The sequence below is a fragment of the Falco punctatus genome, assembly GCF_963210335.1.
Source record: "Falco punctatus genome assembly, chromosome: 6".
NCBI classification, from domain to species: domain Eukaryota; kingdom Metazoa; phylum Chordata; class Aves; order Falconiformes; family Falconidae; genus Falco; species Falco punctatus.
The window spans coordinates 3,148,986-3,170,145 of NC_137585.1; the positions used below are offsets into that span (position 1 = coordinate 3,148,986).

General features: G+C 49.2%; 1 protein-coding gene across 1 annotated transcript; it reads left to right on the plus strand.

The window, feature by feature from the left end:
• Positions 1-94: 94 nt before the first annotated feature.
• LRRC58 (leucine rich repeat containing 58) lies at positions 95-21,119 on the plus strand. The gene is made up of 4 exons (XM_080391215.1): positions 95-4,026; positions 13,567-13,695; positions 15,019-15,296; positions 16,770-21,119. The coding sequence occupies exons 1-4, from the start codon at positions 3,509-3,511 to the stop codon at positions 16,976-16,978; spliced, it is 1,134 nt and encodes a 377-aa protein (XP_080247341.1). The 5' UTR covers positions 95-3,508; the 3' UTR covers positions 16,979-21,119.
• The last annotated feature ends 41 nt before the right edge of the window (positions 21,120-21,160 follow it).

A 21,160-nucleotide genomic window follows, 5' to 3' on the forward strand; every position in this document is an offset into this window, starting at 1 on the left:
TGTGCCTGACAAATGCGAGACACAACTGTCTCCGGTTTGTATCTGGGGAGCCCGGGGTACAGCAGAGAGAAGTGGAAAGTTGTAATTGTGTGGCAAGGTAGCGGCAGAGATGCAGCTGGCAGCCGCGACTCCTGCCTCCCAGCCACACGCTTTCAATGAGGAGATTGCTCCCTGAGGCTCTTAGTATCCCGTTCGTTCCCCTGGCACACGCTCCGTCTGTGCTGCTGGGAAAGAAAATCTTAGCAGCTCTCCACACGTGATGTGGTCAGAAGATGAACTAAGGTCATGCTGCTGACAGAAAGGCAAACCACTGCAGAATGGGAAGAATTCAGAGGGACATAGGCAGTCAAATACGGGGCAATCGCTATCCCATGTGGCATCAGGGGAGCCTCAGCTGGCGTGCCTTCCGGTTTGGGCAGTGCCTTTCATGGAACGGGTGGATCAGGTGGGAAGACCCCAGAGGCAAGTAAAAATAATAACTAAAGGTCTTGAAAATGTGACTTACAAGGACAGACCAGAAGCCTTAGGCACAGTTAAGGAGGAAGGCTCTGAATGGTTGTCTTCAGGTGGAGACTGCTACCAAGGTGAACATACCCATCTCACTGTGCTGGATGGAATGCTAGCTTCAGTTGTGGCAGTCAAGGCAGGTCTAGGTGAGACATCAAGGAATGCTTCTGAAAGCCCAGGTTAGCAAAGAACTGGAAGACGCTTCCTTGATATTTCAAAGATTTCCTCCCTGTATGGATTTTAAGAAAAGACTACAATAACCAACTACCGGGACCAGACCAAGTATAGCTGACCCTACCCTAAGGTGGGAGAACAGGCTGGTGACCCTCCTGATGTCCCTTCTGTTTCTGATATGACCTTACCATAGGTCTGGACAAGGCTGAATAGCCAGGGTCACCTTTGCTGAACTGAATGATGAAACGGCCTTCAATGGTGTCATATAACAGAAGCATAATTTCTTACCATTCATGTCCCCCGTAACTGTATTGGACTTAGCGACTTCTGCTACTGTGAGTTCTTCTAAGGAACTGACAGTCTGACAGAAGAGAAGGCTGCCTTGCTTTGTTTCACTTGGTGTGTTCATTCCAAAGCTGTTTAAAAAAAAACCACACAAACATTGTCTCTTAACATGTTACTTTTCACACCAAATGGCCCCTTTAGGGTGTACCAGCTGCTGCTGATGCAGCCTTAGCTGTGGCGTTCCCTGCCCGTTCCCTGCCCGTTCACTGCTCAACTGCAGAGTGCGTCTGCTTTATTACTTTAATTTCTAGTGCTAGACTTTCCAAGGATTTTATAAGAAAGGAAGTGTCATCCACGAATTTAGCTAGATGGCACAACAAATACTTTGCCTGGTGCATCATGGGTGCTTACTGAAGCAAAATGATTTTGGGGTGGGAGAGAGGAAAAGCCAAGTCTGTTGCCCACTGCTAGCAGAGGCCTGACAAAAACTCCAACTGTCTGTTTATGGAGGGAAGCACATCTGAATATTAGAAAGTTGCTGCACTATAGCTACGCACACTTGACTGCTTCACAGTTCTGCAGCACTGTTAAGCTTCAAACTGAGAAACAGGCTATTTAAGTGGTTGATCAAGACTCTGAACTGCATTTTTAAGGTCTTCATTAATTTTAATTCTGAAGATGGGAGCAAACTGATGTATAATAAGACTCAGCTCCTGAAAAATACTGAACCAGTTCATAGGAGACAACTTTGGGAGAATGCAGACTTAAAGCACTGCAGAAGACAGGAGCAAAATCGAGGTGACCTTACTCCTGTGCTTTCATAAACCCTTCCACAAACTGTCCTGATCCAGCTGAAACAGCACAACCTTTACAGAGTGGGCAAAATTATATTGAAAAAATATGTTTATATATTGCACCTGTAAATCCGTAGAAACTTATAAAACAAATTAAACAAGTCCAATGGCAGGTGACCTGTTCATGCCCACCCACTCTAGCATACCCCTGCTCGAAGGCTGAATGCAGCCCTGACAACTCCTGCTCTCAGGAATGGGAGCCAGCACTTCAAAATATTTGTAGTGGTAAAATCCCAAGTTCATAGGAGCACCAAAGGAAGGACAAGTGGACCATGGGTTTCACCCATAATATTCTGGACGCCTTTGAACTCAGCATTGTTACTGCTTCACGTGTTGTTTTTAAACTCTTGTCTGATGCAAACCAACCGTGGGCTGTTTGTGTTTCTTCCACTCTAAGATGACAGAGACTTTTGTGTCTACGAAGTACTTTAAGCAGGTGGGCAATTGCCACCCCCTTCTTTTTGGTTCCTCTACATATCATGAGTGTTTAAGCCCACACTTTGTCAGGTCAAAAGTACCCTTGGGCTGTGAATCTTCTCATTGTCATCACGCGCTGCTGCTGCTGCTTCTTCCAATGGGTGATTACTGATTACACCGCTGTTAACCTGTGTCCAAAGGGCGATGAATTGAAATCGCAAATCTTGAGTTGCCTGTTCGTGTGTGGGTACACCCAGGGTCAGCTCCACATCGAGCTGTAACCTGCACCAGGCCTCTCCACCTGACAGACTTGGGTGTAGCAGATTAACTCCCACCAATGCCCTGGTGCGGGATTAAAACTGTCTTTTCACATCCAGGCAAGGAGATACACCCAGGTACTTCTGGGGGGCACCTCTGTTGTGCTCCTCCAGCAGCAGATCCGCAGGGACTGAAGCAGACACACCGTGGCCACAAGGCCGGGATGTCACAGGCCGGGACACCACAGGCCGGGTGACCACAGGCCGGGACGCCACAGGCCGGGATGCCACAGGCCGGGATGCCACAGGCCGGGATGCCACAGGCCGGGCTCCGCCGCCAGCAGCTGCCACAGAGGCCTTGTGCCATACAGGGGACTGCCGGTGCCTTTCCCTCGGGGCCTGAGGGTGACTGAAAAGGCGAGGAGGAAGGCTGTGTTTTTAATTTTTCAGTCAGAAAGAGTCAAGAGCTTTAGTATCCGGCTCCAGTGAGAGGGCGTAAGAGCCTGTGAAGGGAGCAGGTGCCATTTCCAAGCCCCCCGCGGACACCCAGCGGTTCTCCAGCAGCCCGGCTGAGCCAGGCCCGCCGGCAGCGCGCTGTAACGGTAGCCCGGGGGGCGAGTACCGGTCCCACGGGGTCACTAACCGGCCGCCTGGGGTGCCGGCCAACCCTGCACATCTCCGCAGACGCGGCCGCCGGCCGCCCCGCCTCCGCACCTTTCTCGCATGCGCGTTCCGGGGCCGCGACGAGGTTCTCTCTCTTCCTGCCGTCCGCCCGCGGGCGCCCCGCAACCTGCATAAAGATCTCTCGCCCCTCTGCAGCCGCGGGGGCCGCTCTCTCCTCAGCGGGCGGCGCGCCCGGGATCGAGCATAGCACCGTAGGGCCGCGGGGTGGGTGAGGGGGGCGGCGGAGCTATTCAGATTCCGGGGTGGGGCGGGGCGGGGCGAGGCGTGGGAGACCCCGGGGTGACGCAGGGGCGGCGGCGGCGCGCGGGGACGGCGGGCGGTGCGGGCGGGATGGCGGCGGCGGGCGGCGCGGCCCCGCAGCCGGAGCCGGAGCTGGAGCCGGAGCCGGAGCCGGAGCGGCGCGGCCCGGCGGCGGAGGGCGAGGAGGAGGCGGCCGAGGCGGAGCTGGCGGCCGAGCTGGCGGCGCGGCGCAGCGCGGAGGCGCGGCGGCTGGTGCTGTCGCCGCGGCGGCTGTCGGGCCCGCTGCCCGCCGGGCTGTCGCAGTGGTTCCCGGCGCTGGAGGTGCTGGACGTGAGCGGGACGGGGCTGGCGGAGCTGGGCGCCGAGCTGCTGGCCCTGCCGCGTCTCCACACGCTCCTGGCCAAGAACAACCGGCTGGGCGGGCCCGGCTCGCTGCCCAAGGGGCTGGGGCAGGCCCCGCTCGGCCGCTCCCTCCGCGTCCTCAACCTCAGCGGGAACCGCTTCGCCGAGGTGCCGCCCGCCCTGCTGGGGCTCCGCGGGCTGCAGAGCCTCAGCCTCGGCGGCAACCGCCTCCACGGCATCCCGCCCGACATCCAGGAGCTCCGCAGGTGAGGGCAGGGCGCCGGGCGAGACGGGCCTCCCGCGCCCCCGGGGCCGGGCCTGGGCCGTTGCCCGGCGGGGGTGGGGGGTGAGGGAAGCCCCGCGGCTGCCAGGTAAACCCAACCGGATTTTCTGGCCACCGCCGGCAGCACGCCTCGCACCTCGCTCCCACTCGGGGAGTGAGTTTTGCCCAGCCTCAGCTGTCTCCAGGCACTGCAGCCGCTAACGTGGCTCTTCCCCTTGGCCAGGCTCAGTTGCCAACCACTGGAGCCGCTGGCCGGGCGGACAGTGGGCACAACGAGCGGCTTGCTTGGGATTTCCCAGTCCGCCGGCTGCCTTGGTGAGGGGAGGCTCCTCGGAACGATGGCACGGTTGGTAGGAGCATTGGCGCACAGCAGGCACCCCATGGCTCTGCTCTAATGCAGATCTCTAGGCGAGAGCAAAATAAAACCCCTGGTCTCTTGCAGCTGGTGGCTGTGCAGTGGGCTGCACGGGGAAACAGAGATCTGGCTGTGGCTCGTGCAGACAATAGGGCCTTTCTGATACAGCTCCAGTCTCATCAGGGTGCTTGCTGGCATTGGGGGGGGGGTGTTGTGTTTCTCTCCACCCCTCTGGCTCATGTAGATCCGGCAGATCAGCTGACAGGCCTTCTGAAGCGTTGATCCCTGGGCCGCGCTCGGATGCGGTGGTACGTGTGGCTCTGGGGCTGGGCCAAACAACCGCAGGCCCATGGCATGGAAACCCATGGCTGAATCACGGCAGTTCCTACCATCTGTTCCCACCCCACCAATGCTTGGTAGGACTGGGTATTGACTGCCCACGTTGACCTGGGGTAGGTACATCTGAGGCCTGGCCTCCTCCTGGGCAAGCTGGAGGCCGTGTTCCGACTTGTGTGTTACGTGCAGGCACTTTGGTGAGTCCTGCTGGTTTCTCATGCCGCAGACTAGCCCCTGCGTGGCTCTGTGCTAAGGCTCTGGGTCTGAACTCTCTTTGCTCCAGCTCTTTGCCAAAGGACTCACCTGAGGCAGCCTCTTACGCAAATTCCAGCAACCTTGACCCTAAATAGCTGGATTTGCCCTGATGGCTCAGCAGAGCTGCATCCAGTGGAAGCACTGGATGTTGTGTGTGGGATGCTGTCTCCCACGGCCTGAGGTAGGCAGGTTGTGCCAGAGCTGCTTGAGTGCTGGTAGGATATGGTTTTGTCTGCTGTAATGTAAATACAGTTGGGTATGTGACTTTTGCCCAGGTGCACCTCTTGAGGATCTGGAGCAATTGTGGGTTAAGTGAAGTTAGAGAGATGCTATGAGGCATTTTGAGTGGGATGCGTCCTGCGTTGGGGCTGTCAGGAGAAGGAGGAACCTCAGCTTTCTCTCTGTTCAGTAGCCGTCGCTTCAGGGATAATGAGGGAAATGAGGACAGCGGCACCAACTTCAAAGGAGAGGAGGCCGATGGAGGAGGACAGTTGTGTGGGAGATGATGCCTCTGTGGCATGCCTGGTAGCATCCAGGATGTGGTTGGGATCTGGTTGTTGCTGCCACCTCTGAGGCAGAGGCTCCCTGCTGCTGCTTACACGCTGTCATCTGTGGTTGTGATTATTTTTTTTTCTTTTTTCCCCAAGAAAACAAACCTCAGCCCTGCTTTTTGTTACACTGCTGACCTCAGGAAGATAATCAGGCTGCATAGCACTGCACATGATGCCCCAGTGGGCTATGCTCCGTGCTGTACCCCTGTCAAATTCCTGGTGCATGGTTATTCTGCTTTGTTCCTCTGGCCTGCCCTGAAGAAGGGCTTCGGTTTGTCCTGTCCTGCAGCTTTTCTTGGGCTGGTCATGCTTGAACCCCAGAATTCTGAGAAGGTGAATGGGGACAAGACTATTGAACTGTCTGGTTATCGTTACAAAGTGATGTGTCAGGTAGAAAAACGAGACTAGACCCAGCTTGTGTCTGCTGCCCGCGTAATTACTGCTAACTCATTGAACTTCTGCTAATGTGTCACCATAATATAATTGAACTTTAGCTCAAGATAGCGAATTGGTGCTCCACCAGGATTGTCAACTTCTTTACCACTGTGCCATCAGTGACTCTTCTGTATCCGGGACTGCTCAAGTAACCAAAGGAAGCGGCACACTTGCCTGCCAGAGCTGGGAGAAAACAATGCTTTATAATCTAATGTTCCTTCAGAGGGAATCCTGAATCTACTCACGGGGAGCCAGATAACCAGTGACCCAACACACTTGCCAAAAAAATAGTGAATATGTAGAGAAACTGTTGCTAGATCCTCCTCTCGCCTGCCAGCAAGAGGGGTGTCTGCAGTGTGAGTGTGCGTGGTGTTGAAGTGGGTAAAACGAGCCTGAGTGAGGACAGAGCAGAGCCAGCTGCTGTGGCAGGGCAATTCGCTTCTGCGCTCTGGGCTGGGAGGCGGCATCTGGTGTAGGTGTTGGGGCTTCTGTTAACCTCGCAGCTCAAGCCGCAAGGGTCCATCTCGCTGTTGCTGGCAAGCCAAGACTCTGAGCCTTTTTCCAGATGCAACTTCCCATGAAAAACATTTTTTTCATGTCGTATGATCTCTGAGACCACAGAGGAATGAATGCAAACAGCACTTTGATAGGACACGTTCCTCCTGCTGGTACTTGAGCTCCTGAGGCCAGCAGTGCTCTTCTTCCTGTGACCCTGGCAGCTTCCCATTTGCTCCAGTCACTGATTATAGAGCAAAGCAGAGCTGCAGAGATCTAGAAATACTACTTATGTTTCCAGGGAACGTCTGAGCTCTCGTGAAACTTTAAAAAAATTCTTGATAACTAAGCAGTTAAGTCTTTCCTCTGCACCCTGTAGTTTCCTGTTGTAGTTTCTGAAGGGGTAGCATGTTGGTTTTAGCGAAGGCCAGGTAACTCCTGCAGCAGGTAAGGAACCTGCATGGTGAAGTTGAAGGACTAGAAAGCTGATGGGTCTGATATGCCAAAGGAGAAGGAACACGCTGGCAGCTACAGAGGCAAAGGCCCTGGAATGAGACACGTGTGCCGTGCGGTGTTACTCACATGAAGATAATAAATCTTCAACTTCTCAGAAATCTGGGGTCAGACGTTCTGTGCAAAAACTTTTCCCTAGCATGTTCCTGGTGATCTGGCAAGCTAATAAAAAGCAATTAAAAACCACAACCGGTCCTGCTGCTGTCTTGTCTTACTCCTTCCAGCTTCGGCTATCTGCCCCATCCTTGCCCACACAAATCTTTGTGTGCAGTGCAGGATCCTGCGGGGAAAGTGAGTGCCTTTCGCCTGATTATCAGTTACCTCCTAGGCTGTTGTAGAAGTACCACCCATAGATAGATGTCCTGCTGCTTCAGACTTCTTCGCACTGCTTCATCGGTGGATGATCATGATTGCTCTGGTGATGGCAGCAGGATGATGCTGATCATAGCATGCTGGCACCAAGGCTCAATAGCCTTTGATTCATGTTTTCCATTAGGAAAATGCAACTCTCTTTCCTTCCAGTTCCACCATAGGTGTCTGTGGTGACCAGCAACAGCCTCATGTTTCTGAGAAAGGTAAGTGTGGGCCCTGCTGAAGGCTTTTGTTAAGTTATGTTGAGGCTGTGCCAGCTCCTTCGGTAAGCCCGCCACCCCTGGTTCAGGCAGCTAGCCGTGTCAGCACAGTGCAAGACCTCAATTGCAGCATTGGCTGTTGCTGTGAATGTCGAGTAGGAAATGCTCCAGGTAGGTGAGAGCAGCTCTCTTTGCATTGCTTTCCTGTTTGGTACCAGATAAAAGATGAGCTTAGCATAGGTAGACCGAAGTGTCATCTTTTCTGTAGTTCTCCCTCCGACACTGACCTTGCTGAGTTTTTGGCGTGAGATGTTACAGGCAGTCGCTCGCTCTCAGACTCAATTCACAGCCCCCCGCAGCTCCTGAACTGTGATCTGTGTAGGCATCCCACCGCTGCACTGGCTGGGTCTGTCCTTCCTCTGCTGATCCAGCTGGGGATGCGCTGAGGGACAATGTGTGTTATGGCTGGCGAGCTGGAAATGTGGTTGTCTACTTGTCCCCGTTCTGGACGAAATCTGTTTGGCAAGTCTGGTAAAACACAGCTCTGATGCTTACTGTCCAACTGTGGCTTTTGACTTAAGGGTGCGTGGATTGCCCTCGTCAGCGTGCACGCCTGCAAGTGTCCCATAAAGAGAAAAATTCTCAAGAGCTTAGTGAAATGAAGTTAATACCTTGAATCTCCAGACGTGAATTTCAGGTTTAGTCTGACTCTTCCAGTGAATACTCTCATGCTCAGTAGAGCACCAGGAGCAGGTGGAAAGAGCTTGGAAAAGAGCCAGGCTCTTCCCAGGTGTCTGCCGTGCATGCTGCTTTCCTTCTTGCTTGGATCCCTCTAGTAAAGCCCAGTTGTGCAAGGGCTGGGATCAAAGGCCTCAAACGCCTAACTGGATTCATCCAAGTTTTGTGTAGAGGCTTAGGTGCCATGAAAACCAGAGTATTTGCTTTTATTTGTGGGTAGTATTAAGCGTGTTAGACAAGCATACGCTTAAGAAGGGCTGTTACAGTGTGGGAAAAACGGCAAGGGAAGCTTTGATAAAGATACAGCATTAGGAAATCTGCTTGCTGCCTCCCTTTTTCTTCCCCTCTTCAAACGTTTTGCAAATAGTTTTCAGACAACTGTTTGATCTTAAATTTGCGTGTCAGCAAAGGCTATGCAGTTCTCTCAGGAATTAACAAATTGCAGAACAGGGTTAACAGGAGTGTACTGTGGGCTGCTTTTAAATTCCTGCCTTGCATGAGCCTCAAAACTGCCCTGGAAATTTCTTGCTAAAAAGTTTATCTTAAAAAGACCTGGAGCTATTTCAGGCTCTGTTGTTTCTTTTTAGATTACCTATTTAGATGCATCTGTTTGATGTCAGCTGTTAAATTTTATCCAAAGAAGCATCTGTGGGGAAAGAGGGTGGATTTAAAATTTGAGTATCTTCCATGCCAGGAGACATTCTCCCCTTGAAACACGACTATGAAAGCGTGGTAATTGATAGGGTATAAAAAAATACCTCGAGTGTGTAGAGTGGGCTCTTATTTACTGGGTGTTTTGGGGCTTTTTGATTTGTTTTGTGGTATACAATGACCTGGAAACCTTAAGGACATACTCAAGCAGAAATGTACGGTCTCTTGGCACGTTAAACTTTGCTGCCGCAACCTGAATGGATTCATGTTTGGGCATTTCCCCACTCTAACAGGATTTTCACTGCCACCCTGCAACCTGGTGGTGTGAAATCCCCTGCCAGAGAGGAGTGACACACGAGGGGCTTGTGTTGTAGTTTAACCCCAGCCAGTAGCTAAACATCACGCAGCTGCTTGATCATTCCCTCCGTGGGATGGGGGAGAGAATTGGGGAGGGGGGAGTAAAATCAGTGAGTTGAGATAAAGACAGTTACTAGGGCAGAAAAGGAAGGGGAAATAATACTAAATGATAAAAGGATTAGCATATACAAAACAAGTGATGCATAATGCAGTTACTCACCCGCTGACCGATGCCCAGCCGGTTCCCAAGCAGCAGCCTCTGACCAGCTTCCCCCCCCAGCCCCCTCCCCAGTTTATATACTGAGCATGATGTCCTATGGTATGGAATATCCCTTTGGTCTGGTTGGGTCAGCTGTCCTGGCTGTGTCCCCTCCCAGCTTCTTGTGCCACTCCAGCCTGCTTACTTGCTGGTAGGGTGGTGCGTGAGAAGCTGAGAAGTCCTTCATCCAGTGTAAACCCTGCTTAGCAACGTTACCAACATTACTCTTATCCTAAAGCCAAAACATGGTGCTATACCAGGTGCTAGGAAGAAAATTAACTGTCCCAGCCGAAGCCAGGACAACCTGGCGTGCTGGCTGCTCCTTGGCACAGCTCGTCCTGGCTGTGCGGAGCGAGGGACCTGCTGGCTGTGAGGCTGAAAGGGTCTCGGGCTTTTTATTAGTGCATTTGTAAACATTGCTAAAAGACAGGAGAGAAAGTGTCGCCCCCCATTAGTTGCTCTGTCAAATGGAGGGGTTTTTTTCAATTTTTCTGAAGACGGGATTTGCTAGTGGTTGTCGCCTCTTGAAACTTGTTCAGCCAGAGCCTGTGTGGCAGGTTGGAAGCACGTAATTTATTCTACCTTCAAAAATAGGAGCCGAGCTTACATTTGTTTGAGGCTGGCTGATCTCTCTTTTTTTTCCAAGTTCCTGGACTGACTTTTGAAAGTACAGAAAAATTCCAGCTCTCCCTCTGTGTACACAGTGATGCATGAGACCTTAGCCGGCTTGTCCAAACGACTACACAGATTAATGATTGTCAGAAAAACTGGGTCTTGGTGTGAAAGGTTAGTTAGAAGTATTGGCTGAGCTCCGTCCCGTCTCTACTGTGGTCCTCCTGTGAAAAAACGATAACCGTGGTGGATTGCCTTGTTGCAGGCTCTTTCGTGAGGAGGGCAGAGCTCAGCGCTCTCTTGCTCATACTGAGCAGCAAGCTGCCCTGCGAGTAGGACATGTGGGGAGCCAGCGTTGCCGTGGCCTCTGCGTATGCGCTGGGTATGGCACAGGATCAGGCTGGGAGCAGATGAGCTGGGAACAGACTGTGGCCCCGGTGGTGTGGTTGGCGCTCCTTGCAGAAGGGTTGCATCCCGTGGAAGTCCTTGCCTGTGTCGTGATTCGCTTCGCTCAAGCAATTCTTGACGCTTCAATTTGATGCAGAAATGACTGGTGTTATTTTTTTCCATCTTGCTCAGCCAACACTAGGATCTAGCAAATTATATTTTGGGGACAGGAGTTACACATCCCTTTTGCCTACTGAGCCGTGTTTCAGTGGAAGCTGTAAGAACAACTTTAAAATAAGTTTCTTTATAGTTTCAAAACCTCCTCCCTGTGCTTTTTTAAATAAATATACCGTCTAGTTCATATCTTAAATTGATGTTGGAAATTCTGAATTTGCTGTACTAGACTGGGCCCAGGGACTTGTTAGTCTGCTGACCTCAAAAAAGTGTTTCAGAAGATCGGTAAAAAGAAAAGAATTTTTAAGAAACCCTTTGCTGCCAGTGAAGGAGTTCCCTTATTTAGTGGAGTTTTTTTTTAGTTAGAAGCAGTTTGTCGTGTGATTGTTGGAGCTTTACGTCCTAGCTAGTATAACTGAGTGTTCTTATTACTCAGACTTTGCAAAGAATGGATTTGAAGGCTGTGAGTAGTTTGTAGGCAGTGCTTTTGCCTGCTTAGTTTGCACAGTAAACTTACACGTTTCGGGCCTCGCAATGACTCTCAGAAATATTTTTTACTATGTATTTTGCACCCGTCTTCTCCTCCTCCTGGCAGTATATGTTTTTATACAATGTGGCTTTACAGACATGATTGTCTTCAGACACAGAGGATGAAGAGTTAATTATTCATTTCTCCTAGGAAGTGGAAACTTGTACACATCTAAACCTTGTTTAAACATTGAAATCCACATTACTAGAATTCCCTTGCCCAACAGTTTTCAGTGTGGGCTCCAGCAATGGCATGGAGTTAAAATACGCCTAGGAATTGTGTGGTCAGCAGTTAAGTCCCTAATGAGAGCCGAGCAGCCTAAATCCACCTTGGGAGACAATGGAAGCTGAAGGAGGAATTTTGGTTAAAACTTGGGGCTTTGTGAGGGGATCAAAATTTAATTAAAAATAATCCCCCTTGATGCAGTCTCTGCGCAGCAGCCTTCCTCCTACCCCTGCTCCTCACCTACAGGTTCTCTGCATAGAAGAGGCTACTGTGAGCAGTGGGGTAGTGGTGGTTTTCCCTGTGTACTTTCTTGAGTGTTCAGAGTAACCTTCCCGTGGCTGTCCCACTTGATCTCTCAACTGAAGCAAGGGTAGTTCCTTCATTTCATATAGTCAAGTTCAGTTAATTTGTGCCCACTTCGTGAGATTTCAGTTGTTTGGCTTGCCTCTGATGTACTCCAGAAAGGCAGGCGACTCCGGGGGGAGTGAAGTCTGCGAGTGTTGTGTTGTGGGGTCTGTTGTTCTGTTCCGTGCTGTTGGGCAGATGGACCTTTGTGCTGTGTTAGTGGCCCCCGTAGCCCAATTAGATGCTGTCGTTGGATCTTTGAGGTTCAAGTTTCTTGCAGGAACTGAATGAATCAGTCTCTTTCTACTGGTCTTCCGCTCCGTCCCAGGGGAAGCCTCAGGGAGGAGCTACTCCGGTGCTCCACACGTGCTGGGGAACAGTTTTAGGGTTCAGACTGCCTCTGGATTGACCACAGTGTCCCTTGGGTTGTTTGGTCCTGTGTTTCTTTGCCGGTTGTACCCAATACCTTTCCCAGTTGCTGGAGTGGGATGAAGGTATCTTCCATTCCAAGGAGGTTATAAGCTGTTCTTAAAGCAAGGCTGACGGAGCCTGGGTGACTTCTCTTTCCCTGAGCTGCGGGGAATGCTTGGTGGATCGCAGGGGGACACGGCTGGAGTTGGGCAGCTAACCTGAGCGCGTGCTGGCGATCTTGAACCAGCACGGGCAGACAGGACCATGGGATCCACCCCATCGTCAGGCATGGGAAAAAGCGTCTGGACCGTGATTAGCAGTGGTGTCTCTTCCCAGCCAGAAGCACCCAAACTGAACTTGCCTTTGCTCCTCTTCCAGGCAACATCTGAGAACGGGGGGTGGAGGGGGGGGGAAAACATCTGACTCTTTGAAATAGGGACTCAAAAGCTATTGTGTTGAAGAAAAGTGCTTGCCGTTTTTTTTCCTAGGAGGGCAGAGATGCAGCAAATACCGGCTATTCCACCTGGCCAAAGGGATCTGGTGCCTCTCTTTGTTGCTGTCTCCCATCCACAGAAGTTCCACAGGACATCCAGTGATTTTTGATACTATATTTTTTTTTCTCCCCATTTTATTTAGGCCCAAACTGCAGTTAAGCCCAGCCAATGCTTTTGGTAGCTTTGGGCTCCTTGACTTCAGTATAGTGAAATCAACGTGTCTGAGAAACTGTGTGATGCACTTGTGTGGCTCGGGTGCGCTCTGCACTGTTGCAGCTGTGGTGTTGTCAGCATGTGAATTGCTGACAGCTTATCAAAGCAGGACTGGCAGCCTCTGACTTCTGCTGAAAGGTTGCAGTTAGACACCGAGGAGTCAAGTGATACCATAAAGAGCGACTAGCACTTGTGCAGGGCCAGGACTTTCAGGGAGAGCCACTGCTGTCTTGCTTTGCCCCTCCTGAAGCTGAGAACTCCCACTGGCTGCAGCAGGGCTGCAGACCCTTGTGTACAGGCTGCTTTTGCTTGGAAATACCAGCAGGAGCTTTGTATGCGGGGTTGGTGTAGGAATACATAGTGGTCTGGCGCCTGCCGGCAGATAGAATGGTGACTGCAGGAGGCTGGAGGTAAATCTCAACATTATCTGTTGTGAAACAGCAGCTCTGTTGTAATTTTGATGTGCAACTCAGCTTCACCCCCCCCCCAGCAAATTATCTCATACATAGTAATCTGTAAGTTTTCTTTAAAAAATGCAGGAGATGAGAAGACCTACTGTTAAATGAAACTGGAAATAACCTTAATGAAATAATGTGTTTTCTCTTCTCTTTTTCAGTTTAGAGTTTCTCTACCTTGGAGGGAATTTCATTACTTCAATTCCACCTGAACTAGCAAACCTACCTTCTCTAAGCTATCTAGTTCTGTGTGACAACAAGATCCAGAGCATTCCACCGCAGCTGGCACAGTGAGTATTTACTGTCATCAGCCACCAGCCGTAATTAACTCTTTGAGCTTTTCCTTCTGCATGTGTGGATGAGAGCACCTGGGAGGACCTATCTGTCCTTCGGTTTGTTGATGTAACTAGACTTGAACAAGATGATCCTTAGCATGGTGCACTGCAGGCAGACCGTGAATATATAATGTGAAAATCTCAATCAGAGACTCACAGAAAAAAAATATCACTGAGTGTACACTTTAAGGTGAATTCATAGATTTGTACAGAAAGCCCTGGGAAGTACTTGGGCAACTCTGAAAAGATAAACTGCCGTGCTATTGCATTCTTGGTGATGGATGCTTGGTCAGTTTTGTCTTTCACCCAAAGCCTTTCTGCGTGTGGTTTTGTGTTGTACCATCCCCTGTGTTCCCTTGGCACTTCTTACTCTGGGATGTCAGAATGTTTTAGTGTTTGTAAAATCCCTCAGCAGAGCCCTAGAGGCTAAGTTACTACTTCATCTGTTTCATAAGGAGGGGAAAAAAGGACGTGTCCAACTCTGGAGGGGTTGGCTAAGATGGCAGGTGAAGAATTCAGTATGTAGCTGTAACCCCAAAAGCAACTGACTGAATGACAGCATGGAGGTTTCAGAGTTGGAATTTGATGGTGTAGTGGGATTGTTCTTGATGTACGATGTCCAATTGTCCTGTAACTTGTACTGGCTTGAGAGCATCCCTGGATGCTGTGCTGGAGCATTGCTTTGTGCTTCCTGATGGAGAACACCTCCTCCAAAAGCAAAAAACCTGCTTGTCACGTGTTCCGGTGCTAGCCTGGCCTGACCTTGCTTAACATTGGAGATCTGGTAATATCGCAGCGTAAGGCGATGCAGCCGCAAGCAACGAAAACACAGGGTTTTCCAGAGCCGGTTGCCTGCCGGCGCTCATCTTTAATGCATGAGCAAAATCAGGTGACTTTCATTCAAAGTACTGCGTGGAACCACTCTTGATGCATGCACTGGGTACAAGGAAGCCTTATCTCCCCTGAAAGCACGCAGGTTTTGTACCGTTGTTCTGTGTACCCTTTTTTGGGGGGTGGGAGTGGGAATACTGAGGGGGACAGCAGCGTATTTAAGACTGTGTTTCTTGGACAGGCATTCTGGAGCTGCACCAAGTTTTCTAGGGCATTGTGTGTGCTAGAGTAACAGCAGCTCTTTTAGCATGAATTTATGCTTTTAAAAGAAGAAATGCCAAAGAAAAAGAAATTGGTGGGAGAGGGTAGAGTAACCAGGTGTGCGTAATGCAGTTGTGGAATGATTTTGCTTGCACATCTTGACTGAGTTTCCATCTCCGTTTGCAGGCTGCATTCCCTGCGCTCCCTTAGCCTGCACAATAACCTGCTGACTTACCTTCCTCGAGAGATCCTTAACCTGGTTCACCTGGAAGAGCTTAGCTTGCGTGGGAACCCCTTGGTGGTTCGGTTTGTCCGTGACCTGACCTACAATCCCCCAAGCCTTCTGGAACTGGCTGGACGCACAATTAAAACTCGCAGTGTTCCCTACGCTCCCAGCGATCTCCCGGAGAATCTGGTCCGGTATCTGAGCTTGGCCAGCAACTGTCCCAACCCTAAATGCGGGGGTAAGTTCACCTTCGCTGCCCTGCTTCCTGCTTTCACCTGCTGGGTTTTCTTCCCTCTGACTGGCCGTGGCTTTAGTAGCTCAGTCGGGTTAGGTGTGGTGTTGCACCCAAATTAGAGTTGTATTTCATCAGCTCCGGGCCACCTGCAAACTTGTCCTTAGGGACCCGTGTTCACTTGGGAGCGATACTCAGCACTGTAGTGCTGGTTTACTGTGTTTGCATGGGAAAGTAAGACAGTGTTTCCGTCGGAGCCTTCGCAGCTCATCCCAGCAGTCCGCTCTGCCTTTGTGGTCTGAAGTTTCCAATCCATCTGCCCTGAAATAGCTCAGACTGAGCAATGGACAGAACTTTTGCAAGCTCTCTTGCTGAACAGCAAGCTTCATTTCTGGGTGGAAAAGAGGAGAGAGACTATAGTGTGTGGCAGTTACCAAGAGCAATTTGTTTAGCTCTTGCTTGGGACTAACAACATGTAGTTCCTGGAAGGAGAGGACTTCATAGAAAAGCCTAGAATGCTTGGGCCTAATTTGGCTTAATGTTTAATCTTTATCCAGAGTAAATGATCTGCTCATTTAGCCTTCAGAAGATTAAGGAAAAAAAATCGTTAATTAGTATCTACCCTGCAGTCATAATGCAGGCTGTTATCTTATCTCCTCACAGGACAATATCAAAGCATGCTCCATAAGCTAAGACGGAAGGGCTGGAACTTGTGTTGTAAGGGAAAGAAATGTTTCCTTTTTTAGAGTTTTGCACAGCTTGGATAACAGTGGATTGGGTTTGCTCTTTCTCGCTTTTCCTTATGAGCTAGCACAGTACTGCGGTGTTGCTCTAGCGCTGCAGGAGAAAAGTTTACTCCAGACCAGCTAGGACTTAAAACACTGCTGGAAACTTCTGAAAATGTCAGTGTCTAAAATCACTTGCTGTGACGGGAAGAGAACGTAATTGTGTGTTACAGCAACGCTGTTGCCATGGAAAGTGGCATCCAAGCTCAGCATGGTGACTTCGCTCAAGCAGAAGAAAAGTAGAGCTATGAAGGTCTACTTGTGAACCTGTTTTTGCTAGCTGGTAGAAGAGGTTTTACAAGTTTGAAAATAGAGTGGATGAATTAATTTGACATTTAAGAAGTTTGCAAATTCCCAGCCTGGGTGAGATTTCTTTCAAATGGTTAGAAAAAAATTGCTGAATTCTTTGGAAGTAGCTGCCCTGTGTCTTTTCACGCAGAATGTGCCATTCTGAATCGCCTCCCAGATACAGTTTTACAGTTTGGGTTTTTCTTAATAAGAAAAGAAAATTCACATTTCCACAGGTGTCCCGGTCCCTCCTTTTCCTACAGCATCCCTTGTGCTTCTGCGTCTGGTGTGGTGTCAACTAAATCCTAATTCGAGGCGTTTGCGCCGGCAGCCACAACCTTGCAGGATTTATGGCTTCCTCCGCGTGGGGTCTCATGTGTTGTTCCCGTTGCCTCTGCCCTTACAGGTGTCTACTTTGACAGCTGCGTCAGACAAATCAAGTTCGTTGACTTCTGCGGGAAGTATCGCCTGCCTCTGATGCACTACCTGTGCTCCCCGGAGTGCTCCTCTCCCTGCAGCTCTGCCTCCCAGAGCTCTACTTCCCAGAGCGAGTCCGACTCCGAGGACGAAGCCAGCGTTGCTGCGCGCAGGATGCAGAAAGTCCTTCTGGGATAAGAGGGAGTGGGAGGGGAAGACGGGAAGGAAAACATGTTTGAAAAGCAATAATGGAAAAACGAAGCCCGAGCCTCTGGCCTGAAGGGCTCACGAGAAACTGTTCTCAAGTCGATGTAAGGGGCAGAACATCTTAGCCAGCCTAGACCTGCTGGGCGCAGCTGCTTAGGGAACTAACTCGGTGGCGTGCTGCCTTTAGGGTGCCTGGGGTTGTTAGAAACATCTCCTGTCTGGGAGACACCCCCTCTCCCTCCTGTGCGCTGGGGAGGGGGATTTGTTCTCACTGGCGGATTGAGAAGAATTTTCATACGTGACACTTCGCCGGATTTCAGTCCTCCTGCAGCGCAAAGGAGACTGTCCAGCTCTGTTAACACTGTGGTAGATCAGAAACAGGCTAATGATGCCATGTGAGTACGTATGGACCCCAATGTTTTATATAGCGTTTTGATTTTTTGCTGTCTCCTTTGATTTCAGTTACAGATTTTACACCCATCCACTACAAAATTATTTTTTTTTTCTGTTCAGGAGTAGATTTTTTCCAAACTCTGGCTACTCTTCCTTCACCTAGAGGTGTAGTGTCTCTGTGCTGTCACAGGTGTTACAGCCGTGGTAGAACCGAGCCACCTTTTTTTCTTCCTTGTTATACCAAGCTGCTCTTAGTGTTTCCTCCTAACTGCATTTGTTATTTTTCCTCCCTCTGCCTCTTCCCATCACACCTGGAGTGTTGCTGTCTTTATGGTGCCTTCAGAAAACAGACAAGTTGTTCTGTTGAGACTCAGTATTACTCCAGACTTGTGGCTGTACACGCCTGCGCAAGGGTCCAGATGTGATGCTCTGCGTCATGGTTTTGAGTCTCAGTTTACTGGAGCAAATTTGCTTTTTTATCTGTGAATTGCAGGAAGGGTCTTGACTGACATTGCTTGTTTCTGAACAGCCATGTCCCCCGGCTGCCGCCAGCCCTGCTGTGCTTGGCGCAGAATCACTTTCCATCTTTAGGGTCATCTGCTTGAAGCTGGCAGCAGCTTAATGAATTGGAAGTGTGGAGAGAAGTGCTGGGGTGAATGTTTTGTTTGTTGGTGTTTTTTCTTTTTCGTAACTTGAGAGTTAAAGCCGGTAGGGAGGCTAAGGTGCGTTGTCTGAGTGTCTTGCACAAGGTGGTTTTGAAACCTCTTCCTTATTTATTTGTTTGCATTTGCTCTAGTTACAATAGCTTTGTCAGTCTGTTGGGTTGCCGAAATAACACGTTCAGTTATCTTAAACTGTGTTTAGAGGAAAGCTGCAGAAACCAGCTCCGAATTTTGAAGTATTAAGAAATAGCTTATAAAGGTTAGTATTATAAAATTACATATATCTGTAAATGTACTTTAAGGGGCTGTTGTGTTTGGCTCAGCGAGAGCTGCCCCTTTATCAATATTTCATGGCAGACAGTCCTTTTGATGCAGTTTCAGATAAAGCAAATCCAACTGTGCCTTTGAATGCATGAGCAGGAGCAAATACATTGGGTTAAGAAGCTAAAGGAACGAGAAAAACTTTTCTTAACCCACTTTGGCCCTACAAGGGAAATTAAAAGCCTGTGCTCCTCTCCGGCATTCAGAAAACACAGGTACCTGTTTGAACGTCTTATGGCAGCTCTGCGTTAATGGTCCTGTTTAATTATATTTGACACTTTATATATTAAAGCACTTTGATAATTCTACTCATTGTAACTAGCTTTAGTGATTATTTTTGTTAGTAGTAGTAGTATTAGACTACAATGTTTCCTTTCATGTGACCTGAAGAACAAGGTCTGTGAAACTTTGCACATTCCAGTCTGTCATGGTGCGCAGGTTGATCTTCTTGCCTTGCATCTCCTTGACAGCACTGCTCATTCCCCAGTTTCCTTTGGAGAGAACTGGAATTTGAAAGAAATTATCTGTTTGTAAAATAGCACCCTGTCCGTTATTAATCATTGCAACTTAGTACAAAGATTTCCCACACGCACAGAACTGCAGGGACCTAAATTGCACGTGCTCTGTGCCTTTCCAAATAACTTTTTTTATAGTCTATTTTTAAGACACAGTAAGGTATATGTGCAAAGCAACTGGATGTCACTTTAGCAGATCCCGTGAGGTTTGCTTGGGAAGAACAACCTATAGATTTTGTGAGAAACCTGCATGCTGTTGGGTAAACTGGGATCAGAGGGTGGCCTGTACTTTGTTCTTCATCTCCTCTCTCAGATGATGCTTCCTGCCCCAAGTGAATATTGTCATACCAGCGCTGGAGGACAGTAAACTGATTGCAGAGCTCCGATTTCCAGCGAGCTGCTGATCTAACATTAGTGAGCGACTGTGTGATCTAGAACTTGGCTCTTCTGCCAGGGGAAGTGAGCCACACCAGCTGAGATCTCAAGATCTTCTGAGCTCAGGGCCATGAGGTACCACCTCCTCCGTCCCTCTCTTTAGCAGCAGCTCTCTGGAGGTCATGTGTTGGTTTTTTTTACACTTCACAAAGTTAGATTTCACCACGGTTCCTGTTGGCACACCAGCACTTCTGTGCGTGACGGGTTAGGACCGGTGGTGGCTGCTTCTAATCTGGCTTGATCCTTAACTGTATTTTCTTTCCTAACTGAACAGGCATCCCATTTCTGCCCTTATTCTCAGAGGGCTAACAGGCTAACCTTTTTTCACAGCTTCTTCACTGTAGCCAGGTCAAAACTTGACAGCTTGCACAGTTGATATCTCTATGCATTTTTAGACTTGATAAAACATCTCTTAAATATATATATATTCCCAAATGTAGCTACCAAGTTTTCTTTTTGCTGCTGGGCTTTAAAGTGCAATTCAAGTAAGTCAGGATGTAAAACAATCAAGGACTTGTAAGAAAAACCAATCAATGGTTGATTGGTTGGTTGGGGTTGGTTTTTTTTTTTCCCTCTCTGAGATGTATTTGAGAGGACCAGGGATGCAGGTTTGTCCTGTGGTGCCTAACGTACTGAGCCCCTGAGAGTCAGCTTGTTCAGCAATTGTTAGCCCCCAAAGACTGGAAAATGTACTGGGCAATAATATAGGTAAGACACAACTTGAAAATACACGGCTAGGTGGTAGGGATTAGTTCCTACCACCCCCTTCTCAGGGGCCCTGAGAAGCAGACGGTGGGTTTGCCAGCATTATGGCTCTCTGTCAGCTTTAAATAGTGGGCTTCAGTTCCTACAGATGCATCTGGGAGTGAAGCCTTCAGTCAGTGTTTTGGTATCAGTCCCCTTGTTGCTACAGCAGCCCAGCACGTCTGGCTTTTGAAACTGTTCTTGAGCTGAGACACAAGTGTGTGAAGCAAAGTTGCTCATTCCTTCCTCCCCGCAGGGCCGGGGCGCTGCCCGCATTCATCCCCTGCCCCGCCGCCGCTGCCGGGGGGCTGCCGGGCTGGCTGCATGCAGGTGCTCAGGGGTCGCCTTAGAAAGAAGCAAAATATCAATGTGACTGGAAGCAACTGACACAGTTGCCAATTCTTTTATGTTTCTCTTTCTTTAATAGGAGGTGAGACTTGAGGAAGTCAGTAATGAATATTTAAACGTACTCTGAAGTGGCCAGATGCAGTTTTTCATGGGCTTCTGTCCTGGTCATTTTAAGTCTTTGAAACCTTGTGTTGAATTATAATGGGAGTAGGGGGGAGGGAGGGGAGAACCAGCTCCTTTTTGTTCCTTACTCTTGTTGGCAGTAATGAATGGAAGGAATTTAATCCAATGAAAGTAATGAAACTTAATCCCTGCGATGTGTCTTTGTTACCCAGTTCAAAGAACATTTTAATGCATCTTATTCACACTATGCCCTCCCTCCCCAACTGAAGGTACTTCAAATAGACTACTTCAGAATGCACACTAATGCAGCAATAACTCTGTCTTGGAAACCTCTCTATTGATTATTTCATTTGCCTGCCTGACTAGAGGATTGATCTTTTACTGACCTGAACGTTAAGGCTAGAAAGGATTCTCATCCAGCCCTTTGGGTGAATTTTTATCATGAGCATTTGTTTTAGGCCGTCTTAAAGTGCCTTATGTTTTTAAAAGTGTATTTTACTAGAAATGTATAAATGTAGAATATCTTTTAACAGTATTTCATTATGAGCTGTAAAACAAATCACAAACACTAAACCAAAAATGTTATTTCTACAGTTGTCTGTCCGTTATTTGCCGATGTCTCGATTCCGCTG

What these genes read in the sequence shown, in the direction of transcription:
- LRRC58 (XM_080391215.1), top strand. Translation starts at nt 3,509, where the DNA reads ATGGCGGCGGCGGGCGGCGCGGCCCCGCAGCCGGAGCCGGAGCTGGAG. An exon ending in GACATCCAGGAGCTCCGCAG is followed by an intron (nt 4,027 to 13,566) that starts GTGAGGGCAGGG and finishes TCTCTTTTTCAG; the next exon opens with TTTAGAGTTTCTCTACCTTG. An exon ending in TCCCAACCCTAAATGCGGGG is followed by an intron (nt 15,297 to 16,769) that starts GTAAGTTCACCT and finishes CTGCCCTTACAG; the next exon opens with GTGTCTACTTTGACAGCTGC.